The following is a 17852-nucleotide window of genomic DNA, read 5'->3' as shown; positions in this document are numbered from 1 at the left end:
TAAAAGATAAGTTTTTATGTGAGAATGAAAAAAAAAAAATATTGCGAATAATTGAATACATGGGAGATTTTGATAGGTTTAAATAGTGTGATAACGAGTATGTATGTAAACAGTGATCGCAAGTGCATTTGAATAATCAAAACAAAAGTAATGATTATTAAATAATATAGCATTATAAAAGACATGAAAAAGTAGAAAAAACTTTTCATTTTTTTTAATATCTTCAATTAAAATATGTATACGCCAAGTATAAATATTGATTATGACTAGCTAGCTAAATATTACTTTTAGTTAAATATTTTATATGTTATCTTTTAAATACTTTGAATTTCAATCTCAAAAAATATTATTTAAGAAAGTTTAACCTATTTTATTTACAGGTAAACTCTTAAACATCATTTATATATAGTTGTTTAAAAATGCAAAAGGTGTAATTCTTATAGATAAGTTTGACACATAACATATATAAGACACAATCAAAACATTTGAATAAGTTGAGTTTGAACTCTATATGTTTGATACATAAATATCACACGCTATACATAAAAATTAAAAATGACATAAAATTATATTCATATCATTTTGAACAAATATTAATTGATTTGGAACATAACGAGTGAAATGATATAATTTGGGAATTTAATGTTGATTGTTGCATTATTCGAATAAATTTTATTTTAATTAATATGATATTTGATCAGTCATAAAATAATTTAAAAATGTTGATCATGCATAATTAATTATCACTTATTAGTTTTAATTAAAATGGTATGTGTTTTATTTTAAAACATTTGAGAAAAATTGATTTCTTTTATTTATAGTTAAAAATATTGAAGGTCATATATAAATTATATATTTTTCTTCAATTATAATAATAAAATTTTAAAACAGGCCGTGCGAAACGCGATATACTACCTAGTATACTTTTATGAGTGGGATGACTTCATGCCATATTTTTATTTTGGCTCTTAACTTAGCCATTCATAAAACTAAACTTATTGAAGAAAAAATTTTATGATCTTTTTCAAACTCTTTTGAGACCTATCTAATTTTCAAGTAACTAATTTCCACAAAAACAACCATGCACACTATTAACCAAAGTCTCAACTACTTATCAATTATGTACTCATATCATTTATGACGATATTAATTTTGGATAACTCTTTTTTATTTTGTAGAAATGAACAAGGAGAAATACATAAAAATACTCTGACTAATAATCTTGATAAGATGTACGCCAATTAATAAACAATATTCCCATCATTACAGAAATATATATCTTTCATTGGTTTAATTATTCCAATATCTTTTTTTTGCTATTCAAACCTGAATCTATTATCCGCATGTAATACCTTCGTATTAACCGCTAAACTAAAACATTTTCGGTTATTCCATTCCGGTACCTTTAGCACTTTGTGTAGGTTAAGAAAAGAACTCTTTCTTTTAACAAATTTCTTGTTTTACTAGTTGTTTTTTTCTGTAGTTTTTATATATATATACTTATAACACTACAAAAAGTATCACTTGCATTGTCTTAGCTTTCATCTAGCTGCTTCAGGAGCTAGCAGTATTACCAGAATACCAGGTACTATTTACTTACGTTTATTTACTTACGTTAAGCTTTAAAATTACGGTTTTTCTAAAATGTGCCATAAGGACACATGTTAAGAGAACTTAGATGAAAAGTTTTACGATAATATCATGGTAAATTGAAATAATAACACACTTTTTCAGATTCCAATGCCATATTTCTTGTCAAATTTTCCATTTAAGGCTTCTTTACATTGCCCTTAAGGCACATTTTAGAAAAACCGATAAAACTAAATGTTTTACAAACTAGATTTCCCTAAAAATTTTGAGTACGCTGATAGTATAAAATAAGGACCTCTGCATTTTATTAAAGCTATGTGATTGGTTTGATGATTTGAGTAGTTTTTTGTTAATTGTCATTGTTACTTGTTAACAGGATGAGTGATTCAAAATGGTTAAAGTTTCTAGTTTGCTTGATGATGTTGGTGAGAATAAATGGATTCCAAGTTCCTATAACTTTAGTTCTTGATGCAGTTGCTAAGGGAGGTGGTAAGTATAAATGTTTCATGTTTTTCTTTAAGATGTACAAAATCTCATATAAGACCGTTATATACAACATGTGTAATAATCTCAAGACGTACACCTCATTTAATGATAGTAATAATAATTAATAACTGTAGGTATTGACATAAAGATTAGTTGTAAGATGGAGATACTGGACATAATAGGTCGCATGTTTGAATCCTTTTCCTATCATGTTATTTACCTTTGTACTTTATCTGAGAAACAAGAGAGAGAGAAAACAAACAAACTATATACTCATTGGTCCCGGTCATTTGTTTATCGTTGGTTTTGTTACAAAGACCAAGAAGACGGGAGGGGGCCATTTGTGGGTGGTGATATTGAGTGACAGGGGGATAATAGGTTATGTGGATGATCAAATTATCCGTAAAAACATGCCCAATATAGAAAGGTAAACAAATGAGTGAGATATCCATAAATGGAATAAGTAAACAAATGATGGAATGGAGGGAGTATATGATTATTATGTGGATTTAATTATTGATGAGAAAATGTTATTAAAATACAGTGTGCTTGGATGGAAGTCCACCAGCTTACCATTTTGATAAGGGCTCTGGAGCTGGTGCTAATAACTGGTTGATCCATATGGAGGTTTGTGCATTATTTTAGAATTATTGTCTTTTTACTTCTAGGCTATTGCTTGGTGAATGGGATAGCATAGATGATTAGATGAGTCAAATCTCTGCTTCCTTCGGGTGCGAAGAGAGATATTAGGATGTTTTTGATGTTGACAGGTTATGAGCCTATGTCATGAGTATCACTGGTCGATGACATGAGTCAAGGTCTTAAGATGAACTTCGAAATATAAAAACTTACTTCCAAAACAAAAGCTTACCACGTCTTCTAGTAACACGGCTTTACCCAAAACTTGTACGACAATCGTCTAATTGTCGCTTGAATCTACTCTTTCTCTTGATGTCATATGAGGGGTATAAAGGTAAACAAATGACTGAGACAAAGAGAGTATATTTTAAACTAGCAACAGTTGAGATATTTGATGTAGCTTGATAACTACTCAATATATGGATATGAATCATATGATTAATGGTAAACTCATCGGTTTTGGTAGGGTGGAGCATGGTGCAACAATGCAACTACTTGCCTAGCGCGTACCAAAGATCGCTTAGGTTCCTCTAAGCTGATGACTCAGAGTTACACTTTTTCTGGGATATTAGCTAACCAAGCAAAGTACAATCCTGGTACTAATCATAAGTTTAATGTTCTCATGACTTAGTTTATAAAATATAGCTTTGTTTGTAACTGGAATTAATTCTGTGACACACATTGAAATTTATAGACTTTTACAACTGGAACCGGGTTAAGATCCGATACTGTGATGGATCATCATTCACTGGTGATGTTGAAGCAGTTAATCCGGTATGTTAATTCCAAAGCCCAATCCTATTTGCCCTAGATTGCTTTTCTCAAAACTAGTAATAAAAAAGTTTATGTAATTTTTATTCTGAAATGAACAGAATGCTAAGGTGTTCTACAGAGGAGCCAGACTTTGGAGGGCAATTATGGATGATTTGATGGCTAAAGGAATGAAGAATGCTCAAAATGTACAATTACCCTTTGCTCATTGAAATTCTATTATAATTGTTTTTTTTTTTTTCGGCCTAAAGGGAGCCACAAAGGCGAATTTAGATATTGACGGATCTGCCCTTTAGCTTATGAGCACCATCCCTCAATGACTTTATCAACTTATTTAGCTGTCATCCGCATGATAGTAAGTAAAGTATATTGGTTAGTAACTGGAAAGAACGTCGCAAATGGCAGGCAATTCTCGGGGGATGTTCAGCTGGTGGGCTGGGAGCAATTCTTCAATGTGATAACTTTCGAGCTTTGCTGCCTGGCGCCAAAGTGAAATGTCTCTCTGATGCCGGTTTCTTCATAAACACGTAGGAAGCTCAGAACCCTATTTTCATCTCGGTCTACGACTTCTGAAATTTGATTTACTGACAAAGCTGGTATCTATACAGGAAAGATATAACAGGAGCATCACATATTCAAGAAATGTTTGATCAAGTTGTTACTACACATGTAAATTCTTTATTCTTTTACTATCAGTACTTTAAGCCTTATGCCAAACTACAATCTTGATCACTCATTTATTGAAAGAAATCGTCGTTTAATGTTTTTGTTAGGGGTCAGCCAAAAACTTGCCAGCATCTTGTACCTCCAAACTCAGTCCCGGACTGGTATGTGATATATCTTTGTCTCTATTGTTGAACTAATGCCTCATTAGTATGTCTTGACTCTTGCACTAATGATTTGAAATTTATGAACATCATTTTCAGTGCTTTTTCCCTGAAAATGCCGCGAAGGGAATCCAAACGCCATTATTCCTGTTAAATGCAGCCTATGACTCATGGCAGGTTTGCAGCAACGACTCTTCTTAGAGTGTTGATAGTTCAATTCATGAATGTTTCTCTAGTCTTCAGGCCTCGAAAACAGCCCCGCCATTAGTGAGAGCCTTATAAGGCACTAGGGTAATGTTATCGGACTGTACGTTTAATCTAGGCATTGAGTTTTACCGCATAAAACTGCAAACCTGCAGGTAAAGAACAGTCTAGCACCAGGAGTGGCTGACCGTCATGGAACTTGGCGCGATTGCAAGACTGACATACTTAAGTGTTCTGACAGTCAGCTCCAAACAATGCAGGGTTAGTCTTCATCTAACTCATCTAGACATTTACTGATAGGCTTACACTGTTAACTGACGATATTATGCGACAGTGATAAGTAATAGCTTCTTGACCTAGAAACACCAATGTAATCCAGGTTTCAGAACAAATTTCTTAGCAGCATTGTCATCGGTAGGCAACAACCCGTCGAGAGGGTTGTACATCAACTCTTGCTACTGTCACTGTCAATCTGGAACCCAGGAGACATGGCTCAGGAATGATGCTCCTGTGCTAGATAATACTGTAAGACAAATTATAAACTTTCATCCCTTCTTTTGTCATTTATCCTTTTTTTCAATGCATATACAAATGATAATGTTTGCGTGATCATTGTTTATATTCACAGATGATCTCAAAGGCGGTAGGGGACTGGTATTTCGACCGCAAGTCCTTTCAAAAGATCGACTGCCCTTACCCTTGTGACAAAACATGCCACAACCGTGTGTTTGAATGATGCCGAGTTCTTTTCATTTGTATACATTTTTAAAAGACGGTTTATAGAAATACACCGCCATTTTTAATGTATTCGACTTAACCTATTGTCTATTAGTTGGAGTAACTGGCTTATTAATAAAAGGTTGTTAATTTTATTGCTATACCAAATCAGATTTGTTACATCTCATATAACATCTAACTCCGTAAATGTTTAACATGAGATAATCTCGAAACAATCATCACACCACCCGGTACAACCGTCTTATTTGAGAATTTAGAATTTTCAACCTTTGCTAGAGGATAATGACCTGACTAGTCTCCCTATGCTGTCGGTGTTCTACAGCCCACATTCTTGTTTAAAAGTCGTCAACAGTCCCTACCGTTTGAAAACAATGCTTTAGCCCCTGAACTATAAACAAGATTCAGTAAATGCATCATGTTGCAATGATACTAAGAGAATGAGATAAGGTCACATACTCACATGGTAGGGTCTTGTGAGGAAAGTCTACTTAATTGTATAAAATTCTAGCTCACTATAAGTATCTTGCATCGTGATGGTCTCCCTTCAAACGGGCCATTTTGGTCTTTTCCAAGAAAACGGTATTTTGAGACCATTTTACAGACAAATGTGACTACTTTTGGAAAACAAATTATCATAAGCTGTAAAACTAGTTGGACTAGCGTGGTTACGTTTGACTATAAAATGGTCACAAAATCCCGTCTTTTTAAAAAGACGAAAATAGTCCGTTGAAACAAGAATTTGTGATTTTTCATTTAATTAGTAACGGTATTAGGAGTCGAGGAAGAACAAAGGGTTCCCACCCATAGCAGAATTCATATGTACGCAACCTTACCCTCTGTTGACAAACCAGAGAGCGTGTTTTCGGATACTAGGTCTAATAAGAACCAAGAAATATAATCCCTCCAAATGTGAAGTCATATACTAAACTACTCATATACACGCATTCCATTACTTAGTGGAGGCATATTTATACTAATTGGAGACACATTCAGGTAAGGGGACTATTAGGGGAACCCTTGGTGATAGCATCTTTACCGGTACGCCAAATCTGGCTAGAGCTAGGAGTCGCAGTAACCGAGCTTGATTTAGTTTCAGTACTTGAAGAGATCTCAGAATCAGAAAATCTGCTTGGATTTGAGTCACTGAAGTAGCCATCAACCTTGTTCATTTTATCGACAAGCGAGTGCCTTATACCTGAATTGTTGATAGGACTGTCCAACATTCTGTTTAGGCTTAAGCCTGAGTGAAAAGAGCTTGTTGGGATTGGAGTATTCGGGTTGCTCAAGTAATCTTCTTGAAGGATATCGCCTATCCTTGATAGAATGCTGTAAGCTAGGTTTCCAAGAACCCTTGAGTACGCTTCTAGGATTGCATGGCCAACGTCCTGCAAATGTATCGAAACAGCAAGATTGTGATCCGAGAAGACCTGAGGGTTATAGAACTTCCAAAGTTATGTATTTCGTCGCTTGTTGGTAGGCATTTAGGTCGTACGCTCAAGTCCAAATTTCAGATATAGGTACATATCTTAGGACAAATGTCGGTAAATAAGAGAGACTGAAATCTTGGCAATGACGAGGAGAACTTTGGGAGAAAATGACAGCTAAATGATCCATTTGAACAATTTTGATGTTTATCTACTCAAAGACAAATGAGTAATGTTGATTTGTAGTGAGTGATTTGGATGGTCTCACATTAAAAAAAAATTATGATAGCACTTTGACGGAACTAACCTGGCCAAACTGTACTTTGGCGACGTTGAGGAAAGTGTGGGGAAGGCACGGGTATCTCATCTTTAACTGATACAAAAGCGCATCTATACGGAGAAGTAGAGACTGTATCTTATCCGCCTCTGAAGTTGTCTCTTTCACAAAAGACCAGGAGGATCTTATAGGAGTCCTATTACTACTGGCATGTTCTTTAATTCTTTCATTCCATACAAGCGATGCTGCCTCCAACTTATTGATCGTATCGAGGACGTCATGTTGAGATCTTAGTTTCAGCGAATCAACCATATCCAATGCTGTGCTTGTTCCTGAAGCTATTACTTTGTATAGTTCTTCCCCGAGATTCGCCTTCCCTGACTGCATTTCAGAACTAATAGAGATTATCAGTAAACATAGTTAATTGTATTTCTTTGTTTCTTTGGCGTAAGACTTACGATTTGGGGACATTCTTTACCTGGGTATAAAACTCAATTACACCAAAATAAGATTATGAAGCATACAACTTACAAATGCTCGTCTTCATAGATTTGATGCAGCCATATTTCTTACTAAGCGAAGTTGAAAAGGAATAGCTCCATAGATTCCAAAAAAAAAAGGTTAATGTGAAACGCCTGACATATATTTTGGTCTAAAGAAATGACTGAATGAGTAAAAATACAGAAAGAGTCTTTTTTTTTTTTTTTTTTTTTTTTTTTTTTTTTTTGTATCACATGGAATTACAATGATCAACCGTGTGTTACGCTGAGAGTCATTCTTTGAAGGAAACAAAACGAAAGAAAAATAGACTTGCCTTTGGGAGTGCTTCCTGTATGGCTTTGGGCACTGTCATTTCAAGCAATACATTTTCATTGATTGATTTTGCGGCCTTGAACACTTGATGAACCACATTACCCTGAGACAGCAACTTCTTTCGGGCAGTTTCCGAAAGACCACCAGGTGGTACTTGTGGGTAAGGAAGCCACCACCTTTTGCTCTGCCGTGCACTTCCACCTCCACCTCCTTTCCTGCTATTGCCTTCAGCATACCAAAATTCTGTCCCAACCATTGAGTCTAGTACTTCCTGATGCAAGCAAAACACATCAAAGATGGTTATGATTGAAATCAAAGGCAAGGTACTTTAATATTTATAGGAGCATCATAAGTTGTATAGGACAGGTAATAGTAGTCCATAAACGGTTTATTTGTTGTCAAGTACTATCCCTCTTTATATGTTGGGCTATACTATCATTTTGTGTCTGTCTCATGTTATTAAGCGGTTTAATCTGAGAGTTATTGGTTTTGTTTCATACAAGGGAATGAAGAGATCACCTACAATAAGCATGGAATCGATCTTCTGAAGTGCTGGAATGTTGATGTGTACATCAGTACGGGCTTTAGGTGTCATTATCTCAAAAATACAACCATTTGTACCGCTTTGTTTAGCAGGAACCAGTTCAACCATATAATTGGCCGGCGAAACTAACCAGTTCATCTCTTTTATCCACTTAGCCTTTCCTTCTTCTGCCAAGGGCTCCAATTTCCACAACTCGCCATAAACAGAAGCTGTAAACATGCCACATTTTTCGACACTTACACTCAATGCTTCACAAAGGAGAAAACAGAGAATAAGGAGGAAACATCTATAGCTACAAGGAATAGGAGTAAAGGACACTAGTATGTTACTTTGACTCCATATCATCTCAAGCTAAAAATATGGAATTTTTGAGTCCAACAGAAGGGCACACAACCATGTTGGATACTTGTAGCCAAATCTGAGTATAGCTAAGTAAAAGATAAGTAATATACCTGCAAGATTTATAATGGCATTTGATATGGCTAGAGCACTGGTCTTGCCCTTTCGTCCTCCGGTGACATCATCACCTAACAGTAGTTTTGAGAACTTTTCTTTCATCGCCTCCACATCTGATAATTGAGTGGCATAAGCTCCTCTGGCATAAAATGGCTCAGGGCTTGCAAGTTTGCATTCACCCCATGTATCAGTTTCTTCATAGTCTTTCTTCGAAATCCAATCAGAGTAGAAAGATCCACCAACATTCTTGTTCGACGAGCAGCTTGTTTCTTCTTCCTCAAAGTATGTAGTAGGATACGCACTTACTGTGTCCGTGTTTACATAAGATTGACTATTCAGGATGCATCTCTCCAGCCCATCATAAGTTATTATTCCTGAAATATTTTCAACAAGTTTGAAATGCCATGATTTCCAAATTCTAAGGCGTTTCAAGTAAATATCTAACAAAACTAGCAGCTATATGTTTGGTCAATTAGGTTTTATCGAATATAATGTTGTACTATATGAGAGAATCCTAATGATCCTTGCCATCATCAGAAATATTTCAGCTTCGCAAAACATTGACCTATCACAGAACAGCAAATTTACTGTCGACTCGTTTATGTAATCTCAAAGTATTAATGCTCACTTTTCTATGTTACTCAGGCACGGGAGCGTGCATCCGATATGAGTAAGGCGTCAGACTCCCCATAACATAATTTTGCAAAACAAAGGACCGGTCCATAAATGAGGAAACAATTACGACTGTACGAGGAAACGCTTCATTACAGAATTTAATCATAGATTTTGAATTCTGCAGTTTTTTTCCGATGAAACATGTAGATGGTTGACCAAAAAAGGCTTAAAATCATCAAAATCAAGATCTTTTCCTCCAGTTTTATCAAGTGGGTCACCCTTTTTTGTTTCTACTAAGTAGACAATTGAAGTGTTGAAATGGTAAGGGTAGAGGCTTCCAAACCCATATCCTTGAGTGTCCCATCGAACACGGGTATGGCCACAAAATTGAATACTCGGAATAACATAGTTCCCAAGTGACATTGTCATTTAAGCTTGTAGGTCTGATATTATCCTACAAGAGAGATTGTTCAAGTGACATGCTCATTTAAGCTTTTAGGTTTGATCTTACCGGCCCTACAATTCTACAAATCAGTTACATGTGCCTCAAGCGCGGGGTAAGGGGTTCTAAGCTAGGCAGTCTTACCCTTGTACTAGCAACCCAAATAGGTTGTTTCCGAAAAAATGACAATGGATGGATGAATTGTAGAGGTTCTGAAGCAAGAGAAACTTAATCATACTAGATGGAAAGTGTGTTCCACAACTTTATGGATCCCTACAAAACAAATGGTTGGAAGATTGCCAAGAGAAGAGAGAAAGTGGTCCATTGGGTTTGATGAAATAATTGTAAGAAACAAATGAAAGATTTCACTTTCAAAATTATTATTCCCTAATAGTAAGGGTTGCTAAAGTGGAAAATAAAATACAATAAAGACTCAGAGGAAATTTCCATAGACCTCTCTTTCGATAAATCATTTTCGTAGTATGTGTGCTTTTCACAATTAGTATTTTTCAACAAGATACAAACAAAGATTTGAATGGAACATATTGTTGTCTATCTTAATTTGCAGGAAGACAGTGACTTCCATGTGGGTACTATATCACAACAGTTGCAGGGTTACATTATCTAGCTACCTTCATCTTTACTCTACACACTGTCCCAATGTGGTTCACTTCTATTATAATTTCATCCGACGCTTTCCCTAGGATACGACTATGTCACTTTGGATTTGTGTCGCTTGTCAAACACTCTTAACATTCCGACACAACTCCCTTCAGACTCGGTTTTGCAGTTAGTACCTCAAAAGTATACAAGGCTCGCTCTCACACTGGGACAAGTAAATAAGATAGCCTAATCTTAAACTATATGGATACAATTTATGACAAAAAGTCTAGATAATAGTAGTAGTTGAAAAATAATAATTGTATTCCTACTAGCATTAACCTAGATTACCACTTTTGCTGGGATTCAGGAAATTGATTCAAATAAAATATATGCTCAAGTCAAACTAGATTGAGCCAAAAAGGCTACCTACCTTGAGCCAATAATATCCGCCTTTTTGTTTCAAAATGTACTTAACGCCTTCAATATTTTTCCTGGTGCTATGCAACTACTGTGGCCGATCCAATTCATGACTTGGGTTTAAAAACGCGTTGGCATCAAAACTATTATTGCTGTGAATCTCGACTATTTAACTAGAAAACAAATCTCATGGCGTACAAGATTTAGCGGATAACACGGAGTTGGGACAAATGCATGACAGGTCACTAATTAACTACTTCCGTGTTTCTATCGGGTAAATACGAATTACGAGAAGAATGAAAGTAGTATTACTACTTAATCTGATCTGCAGGAAAAAGTAAGTAGTGAAAATGAATGCAATGGTAGATAACACAGCAACACAATTATATTGGCATTGAATGCATGACTAGGAGTCCTACAACTGAACTCCTGAAGTAGGAATTAAGATTATAAATTAATGATAATAAATAAAAACACAATGAATTGAATAAAAGAGAAAGTATATAGTATGAAGGAGATAAAGGGGGCCTTACTGTCCTGTTCATTCTCATCAAAATCAATGCTAATGACCCTGTCCCTTGTGCAGCATACCAGCTTCCTTCTAACCCCCATTCTTTATCACCTTCTTTATTTCCCCTTCTTCTTGCCTTTCCCTACAACCACCACGTAACCACTATTCATATTAGATGACTGACGCTTTTATATGTCACACTCACGCTTTTCATACCACTATTCATTTTAGCCGACTCCAAATTTTAATGCTAAAATGAATGGACGGGTACTCATTGCTAATGCTTGCAAACTCAAGTAAAACAAAGTAAGCTAATTAGACAATTACTCCACTAACTTGCAAAATTACAAGTACATGAATTTTTTTTTCAACAAAAATATTGATCTTGGATAAGACCATTGTATGGTTAACTTTTGTTTTAGTGATTTACCCTGGTACAATATGATTTACTCATGTCAGTAACTAATGCAAACAATTTCAGTTTCTACTACGAAGTATAAATTAAGAGGCTATGCCTTCTATGCTACGAGCCGGTCACTCTCGGTGGCTTACCTGATATACGTGGTTTGCGCGCTATTGCGTATAACCGGTGGTGTATTCAGTGCACACCAAAGATAGCGGCTGCGAGTCCCCTGTCATAAAATGAAAACAAAAAAAAGGAGAGAACTGTTTAAACTCATTATACTCCTACAAAATTAGTTACCAAATTACCAACTTTACTGTAAAAATGTTGAATTAGATATAAAATTAATGAAAATAAGAAGCATAAATTACAGGAGGATATGGTTGGCAAGAAAAAAAAAGATATATAAGTGAAATAGAGAAAACGAGAGAGTGAGAGTGCACCTGGTAAGTGGAGAGACGCAGGTACGTTGTAGTAAGAGTAGTTGCAGAAGGAATGGATGAATTAATGAGATGGGTTCAATGTCAAGTCACGAGCAAAAGGTGAGAAAAATGGTACACTACACTCACTCACTCACTAGTGATGACCCATTTTATCAAAGACCGTCTCATTTAATTTATTGGGCCATCTAATATATACGCCTGAAGTACGTTCTGTATATTGTAAGGAGTTTGACTCAGCGCAAAAAAATATTATGTGCTCGAATAATTTAGTGAAAGGGGAAATTGTAATAGGAATATTTATAATAGTTGGGTCTTAACCATCACCTTAAGGTTTTGGTTGAGTTGGTTCATCTATTATGGTATCAAGCCCAACGGGCATTTGAGTGAGGGTTCGAATCCTGGCAACCTCAAAACCCTTCAAAAACTCTCGAAGTGGAAACCCAGCACACGGTACGGGGGAGCCGGTGCACAACTAACCACTCTTCAAGCCCAACGGGCATTTGAGTGAAGGAGCGTAATAGGAATATTTATAATAGTTGGGCCTCAACCATCAACTTAAGATTTTGGTTGAGATGATTCATCTATCAAATTGTTGGTTTAGTAATTAAAAATGGAAAATGAGAAAAATAGGGTATCATGGGAAATGTGAGAGGGTGAGGAACTTGAGGCAAAAGGAGAGGTTAAGGCTTAAGACATGAAAAATATAACAAGTAAAACAAGTGTGTGAGATGTAGGCAAAATGTAACGGAGAAGATCCTATTTCGTGGTTTCGACTGATGCTCAATTTGTTTTTTGGTGTAAATCGGGGTGTTTACCGTCGACAACAATGTATAATCTCTTCGCCGCGCGTGCTCTCACAAAGAGGTAAACGGCTGGCCAAAGAGTTTACTCCATTCTCATTGATAGGGATCGAACCCCTGACCTCATGGTTAAGGGATGAGGTAAGCAACCACCACACCAAACACATTTGGTTACTGATGCTCAATTTGTGACGAGAGGGGGAGTTAGTCCAAGGATTAAATGAGAGGAGGAGTGGTAGTTGGATGATGAGAATCTTGCCTTGTCTTTGTGTTCTCTTCATCATCCCATCAATGAATTGGGATTTATCCGAAAATACTATACTTACATGATGTGTATAGGACAATTTGTATATACTTGTACAATGTTTTACTTACACGTGTAACTGTAGCCTTTTTTATTTTTATCCATAGAAAAAAAGAGAGGAATCATATTTATATAATAAGATGAAATCTCTACTTTCCATTTTTTATTATTCATGCGTGCCTTTTATATGCATTTATTCTTTTATTTGACACGCATTTCTATGCATTTATATAATTATTTTGTCATTATCTTTTCTGTATTTTCTACTTAGGGAGTGTGTCGTGAGTCTCGTGACTTATGCAGGTTTTACACCCAAGTGCACGTTTTAAAGCCAAATCTGTCTATTAAGAAGGTAGAGGCTCATGACCTTAATCTCGTTGCTGAAGGAACTCGACAATTGTTCGTTTTGGAAGCTTTTGATGAAACGGAGTTGACATTGGACCAAGTGAGTCGATCAACTGGTCAAGCATTTCGATAGACTGGGGTCTTTCTGGTCGTTCAACTGATTTCTTATTAAGGCAGGAAGTTGGAGGTTTAAAGCTTATAAGTATGTCGATCGATTGGTTCTAATATATCGATCGAATGGACTTAATTGGGATGGTCGATCGACCAGCACGTCTATTTGGCCAGTTTAAATTCGTGGCTTTGGCGCATTGGTTACTTAATGTAATACCCGAATATTTAGAGATTGATAAAGGAACCTTGTGATGCGTGAGAGGACCCTTAAGCTAGACGAGAGACCATTCGTGAGTAAGACTTAGCGGTGTAGTGGACCAAGTATAACCTGTACAAGACCTAGTGGAGATTTCAGTGGACCGAGCAGGTGAGCCACTGAACTCGGCCAAGTACGAGTTGTACTCGACCGAGTGGGTGGAACTCGGCCGAGTATGGCAGTACTCGACCGAGTGGACTCGGAACTCGACCGATTGCAGCGTATCAGAGGGCGATATAACTTATGACGGGATTCCTTATCCACCTAACCCTAATTCATTTCTTTCTTTCTCTCTGTCACTCAAAATCCTCTCCCTTCTTTCTAAAACCCTCATTAACACCTCTCCATGGATGTTAAGCTTGGATTAAAAGGTTATATACCTTTCTCCTTCTTCCCTCCACCTTGTGAGTAAGATCTACTTTTCCTCTTTCCTTTATCAAATCCTAACTTTTCGGGTTTTTGTTGCGGGTAATTAATTAGTAATTTACTAGCTTAGGACCCGTGTGATTCGGTTCAAACTTTGTCGTCTAAGCTTACCAATCAAAACAATATTTATAATGTTAACTAACTACTCTTAGTAGAGTGGCAAGTAAAGGTCGGATCCCAAGGGACGGGTGGTCCCTAAGGAGCCGCTCGACCTAACCCTGTTGGACGCCCATGCTGTAAGGAAATTCGCCCGTCCTGCTTGTGGGACGCTCGAGCTATGCCTTTGGGACGCCCGTCTGGAGCATCAGGACGCTCTGGGATGCCCGTCTCATAGGTCAGTGTGGCTTCTTCTTCAATTTGCTGCTTCAAGATCCGCGGGGATTTTTGAGGAACCTTGGGGGTCTTTCATCATTGCCCATGTATTTGTTCTATATACTTAGGCCTTTAGTATCGGTTTCCTCTTTGATGCTTGGTCGTTAGATGCGATCAATTTAGCTCCATTTTGCTCTATATATGCAAGGTTAGCATTCCTCTACTACAAAGGACACAAAATCTCAAAGAATATGCAAAGTAGGAAGCTAAAGATAAGAAACGACCCTAATGCATGCAAGAAAATATAGGAACGAGGCTAGTTCGGGGACTGAATGTAATACCACGGGTTTCGGATCATAGGGGACTCGGTCGAGTAGAGCTTACTTGGCCGAATATGTGTTCTGGTGTCGTGAGTTTGGGTTCTGGAGTGTCAGCACTCGACCGAGCATGTTGGTACTCGGTCGAGTACGTCAGGTACTCGGCTGAGTGCCCGGTCTGTTACGGGTTATTTCCGCGGTTTTGATTAAAATGATTAGAGATTATATATAAGTCGTTTGTCAGTTTCTAAAATCATTTCTTCCAAAACCTAAACTACGTTTCATTCTCCTCTAATCATCTTCATCAATTCCAAGGCAAAGGTCGTCGATTGTGGGTTCTAGCATCTTATTCCGTGTCAATCGCCGTAGTAAGTGTCTTATCTTTGTCGATCTATTGTTGTTCTTATAAGTTAGCAAACCCTAGTGTGGGTTAATTTGGGGGTTTAGGGTTTGGTCATCGTATGTATTGTTGATTGTTTATTATCGTTGTTGTAGGTGATGATGTGTTACTCGTTGTGCATTTGTATGATTGGCTACGGCATAACAGATTGCGAGAAGGTAGGGTTTCCCTACTCGGTTTACTGTTTAATTGATAGTGTGATTATCTGCTGTTGTTGGATTGGAGTTTGGTGTTGGTGTTGGTGTGATGATGGTTGTTGGTGATGTTTGCGAGGCGCGTCCTCGCTCAGTGGAGTCACTTGCGGGAGTGGCTTCACGCCCTAGTTTCGCCCTCTGTGGAACCCGCCACAGAAGGGGATGTGCACATTAATGAACAGGGTTATCGCTCGTTGATGAGCGGGGATTTTTGGGGGCAAGGCTGCGGTCCCCCACTGGCAGGCACACTTTAGTGTGTAGTCAGTTACATGATGTGATTGGGAGTTGAAGGTGGATTGTGAACAGCTGTTTATCTTATCGTACTTGTCTTATGTTGATTATGCAGTAAACTGACCCCGTTGTTGTTTTGTAAATCTGCGGTGATCCATTCGGGGATGGTGAGCAGATTGTGACAGGTGATGATGGTTATTATCTCCGGGGACGAGATGGGGAGTCATCACTCGACTCTAGCTTCCGCTGTCATGAGATTTATCGTTTTAGTTTCAGTTGTTTGAGTATTAGTGAACATTTTTTTGGATTTGGTTTTGAAACATGTAATCGTTAATTCTTTATACTTTAATAAATGTTGTTTTTGGAATGGTAACTTTGATATACTAGTCTTGGAAAACTGAGATGGTGACGGTCTCTCATACTAGGGTGGCCCTGGTAAGGCACCTTGGTATGTGGGGGTGTCACACTGAATGTGTGCAAATATGAGTCACATCACCGTGCAAAGTTGCACGGGCATATATAAATAATATATATAATTACTTTTTAGAAATTTATATTGATACCTTTATATTATATTAGTTTGTAAGTATAACTATAATAAATAATCAATATTCTTACATGGGAATTTTGTAGTAAAAAATTAATCTCCGTGTTTTAGCATATTGGTGATTTTAAATAGGAGCCAATTCTACATATCGTTAGGGGTGACCAAAACCGGATATCCTATACAGTTTTGGAAACCATATCGGATATCCGGTTTTTTAAACTTCTTTTTTAGTATCCTTATCCGATACGGTTTTTCCTTATATCCGAAAACCGTATATCTGGTATTTGGTATCCGGTTTTTAGCCTCACTTATGTAATTTAATATATTTTTTTTTTCTTTTCAATGTGTGTTGGTTTTTTTAGTAACTTAAAAGTGTTCTAAAAAGTTATAAGAGTAAATAACTTATAAAGTTTAATACTAACAAGGTTTAATCACCAACATATTGGATATTTTGTGATTTATGTATATATTTTAATATTTTATTCTAAAAAAAAGGCAACCGTGTCGGATACCGTATATATACGGTTTCATATTTTGCCGATCCTTATCCAATACGTTTTTTAAAGAACCGTACCAGATTTCCAGAAATTCGTATCGGATATCCAAAAATTCGTATAATTTAATTCGTACAGCGTATCAGATACGTATAATAAAACTGTATCGCACAATTTTGCTCAGCCCTACATATCGTATATATAAGTATTAAAATGTTCATTTTTACAATATTAAAAATCGAGAAAATAGTAAAATAAAAGGTACAATTTAGATTTAAGTCAAACAATCAGATATCGCTACTCATGATTACTCACTACAAATTTTAAAAGTTATATGTAATCCATTTAGCTCCATTTTGCGATCCATTTAGCTCCTCTTTGATGCTTGGTACAAGTTATATGTCTCCTCTTTGATGCTTGGTAGTTAGATGCGATCCATTTAGCTCCATTTTGCTCCATATATGCAAGGTTAACACTCCTCTCCTACCAAAGACACAAAACCTCAAAGAATATGCAAACTAGGAAGCTAAAGATAAGCAACAACCCTAATGCATGCAAGAAAGCATAGGAACGAGGCTAGTTCGGGGACTGAATGTGTGCAAATATGAGTAACATCAAATATCCCCAAACCGAACCTTTGCTCGTCCCGAGCAAAGAGTTGACTAAAACTATGACCTTTATTAATACTACTAGCCGATGTGAGACAATTAGCAGGTCTCACTCCGCCCTTTCAACTCACAACAAGACATCTATGAGGTAAGATGCCTTCTTGCAAGGCAAGGTGGGGCTTGCCAAAATGGCGATGCATCCTAACATTTAAGCACACAAGAACAAGTAAAGGATGCATCTACAAAAAGAATAGCCACTTTCCTCGTCTAAGTAGCAGAAATCATCTACAAGGGAGGCAATTCA

At 36.7% G+C, this 17852-nt stretch overlaps 2 protein-coding genes across 5 annotated transcripts; one reads left to right on the top strand and one right to left on the bottom strand.

The window, feature by feature from the left end:
• The first annotated feature begins 951 nt into the window (after nucleotides 1–951).
• Nucleotides 952–5402, top strand: LOC141607686 (pectin acetylesterase 8-like). Of its 2 annotated transcripts, XM_074427044.1 has the most exons (13): nucleotides 952–1585; nucleotides 1967–2079; nucleotides 2621–2703; nucleotides 3182–3311; nucleotides 3410–3489; nucleotides 3588–3674; nucleotides 3892–4013; nucleotides 4095–4155; nucleotides 4260–4313; nucleotides 4413–4490; nucleotides 4673–4778; nucleotides 4897–5042; nucleotides 5146–5402. In XM_074427044.1, the coding sequence occupies exons 2-13, from the start codon at nucleotides 1968–1970 to the stop codon at nucleotides 5251–5253; spliced, it is 1167 nt and encodes a 388-aa protein (XP_074283145.1). In that variant the 5' UTR covers nucleotides 952–1585; nucleotide 1967; the 3' UTR covers nucleotides 5254–5402. The 2 variants fall into 2 exon arrangements, with proteins under 2 accessions (XP_074283145.1, XP_074283149.1); XM_074427048.1 differs by lacking the exon at nucleotides 4260–4313 and having other exon boundaries at nucleotides 1238–1585.
• A 579-nt stretch (nucleotides 5403–5981) lies between these two features.
• On the bottom strand, nucleotides 5982–12489 carry LOC141607678 (rop guanine nucleotide exchange factor 14-like). Of its 3 annotated transcripts, XM_074427033.1 has the most exons (8): nucleotides 12204–12327; nucleotides 11910–11989; nucleotides 11380–11499; nucleotides 8766–9143; nucleotides 8293–8522; nucleotides 7771–8040; nucleotides 6987–7337; nucleotides 5982–6640 (listed from the first exon to the last, which is right to left on the bottom strand). In XM_074427033.1, the coding sequence occupies exons 3-8, from the start codon at nucleotides 11456–11458 to the stop codon at nucleotides 6245–6247; spliced, it is 1704 nt and encodes a 567-aa protein (XP_074283134.1). In that variant the 5' UTR covers nucleotides 11459–11499; nucleotides 11910–11989; nucleotides 12204–12327; the 3' UTR covers nucleotides 5982–6244. The 3 variants fall into 3 exon arrangements, with proteins under 3 accessions (XP_074283134.1, XP_074283136.1, XP_074283138.1); XM_074427035.1 differs by lacking the exon at nucleotides 11910–11989 and having other exon boundaries at nucleotides 12204–12489; XM_074427037.1 differs by lacking the exon at nucleotides 12204–12327 and having other exon boundaries at nucleotides 11873–11990.
• Between the last annotated feature and the right edge of the window lie 5363 nt (nucleotides 12490–17852).

Source organism: Silene latifolia, chromosome 1 (assembly GCF_048544455.1).
Source record: "Silene latifolia isolate original U9 population chromosome 1, ASM4854445v1, whole genome shotgun sequence".
NCBI classification, from domain to species: Eukaryota; Viridiplantae; Streptophyta; class Magnoliopsida; order Caryophyllales; family Caryophyllaceae; genus Silene; species Silene latifolia.
The sequence above is the reverse complement of the archived record's forward strand: the minus strand, read 5'-3'. Positions and strand labels throughout refer to the sequence as shown.

Coding starts and splice junctions, on each gene's coding strand:
- LOC141607678 (XM_074427035.1), bottom strand. CDS start 11,458: ATGGGGGTTAGAAGGAAGCTGGTATGCTGCACAAGGGACAGGGTCATT. Junction 9,144..11,379: donor TGATGAGAATGAACAGGACA/GTAAGGCCCCCT, acceptor AAAATATTTCAG/GAATAATAACTTATGATGGG. Junction 6,641..6,986: donor CCAAAGTACAGTTTGGCCAG/GTTAGTTCCGTC, acceptor ATACATTTGCAG/GACGTTGGCCATGCAATCCT.
- LOC141607686 (XM_074427044.1), top strand. CDS start 1,968: ATGAGTGATTCAAAATGGTTAAAGTTTCTAGTTTGCTTGATGATGTTG. Junction 4,491..4,672: donor CAGCCTATGACTCATGGCAG/GTTTGCAGCAAC, acceptor GCAAACCTGCAG/GTAAAGAACAGTCTAGCACC. Junction 4,779..4,896: donor TCAGCTCCAAACAATGCAGG/GTTAGTCTTCAT, acceptor AATGTAATCCAG/GTTTCAGAACAAATTTCTTA.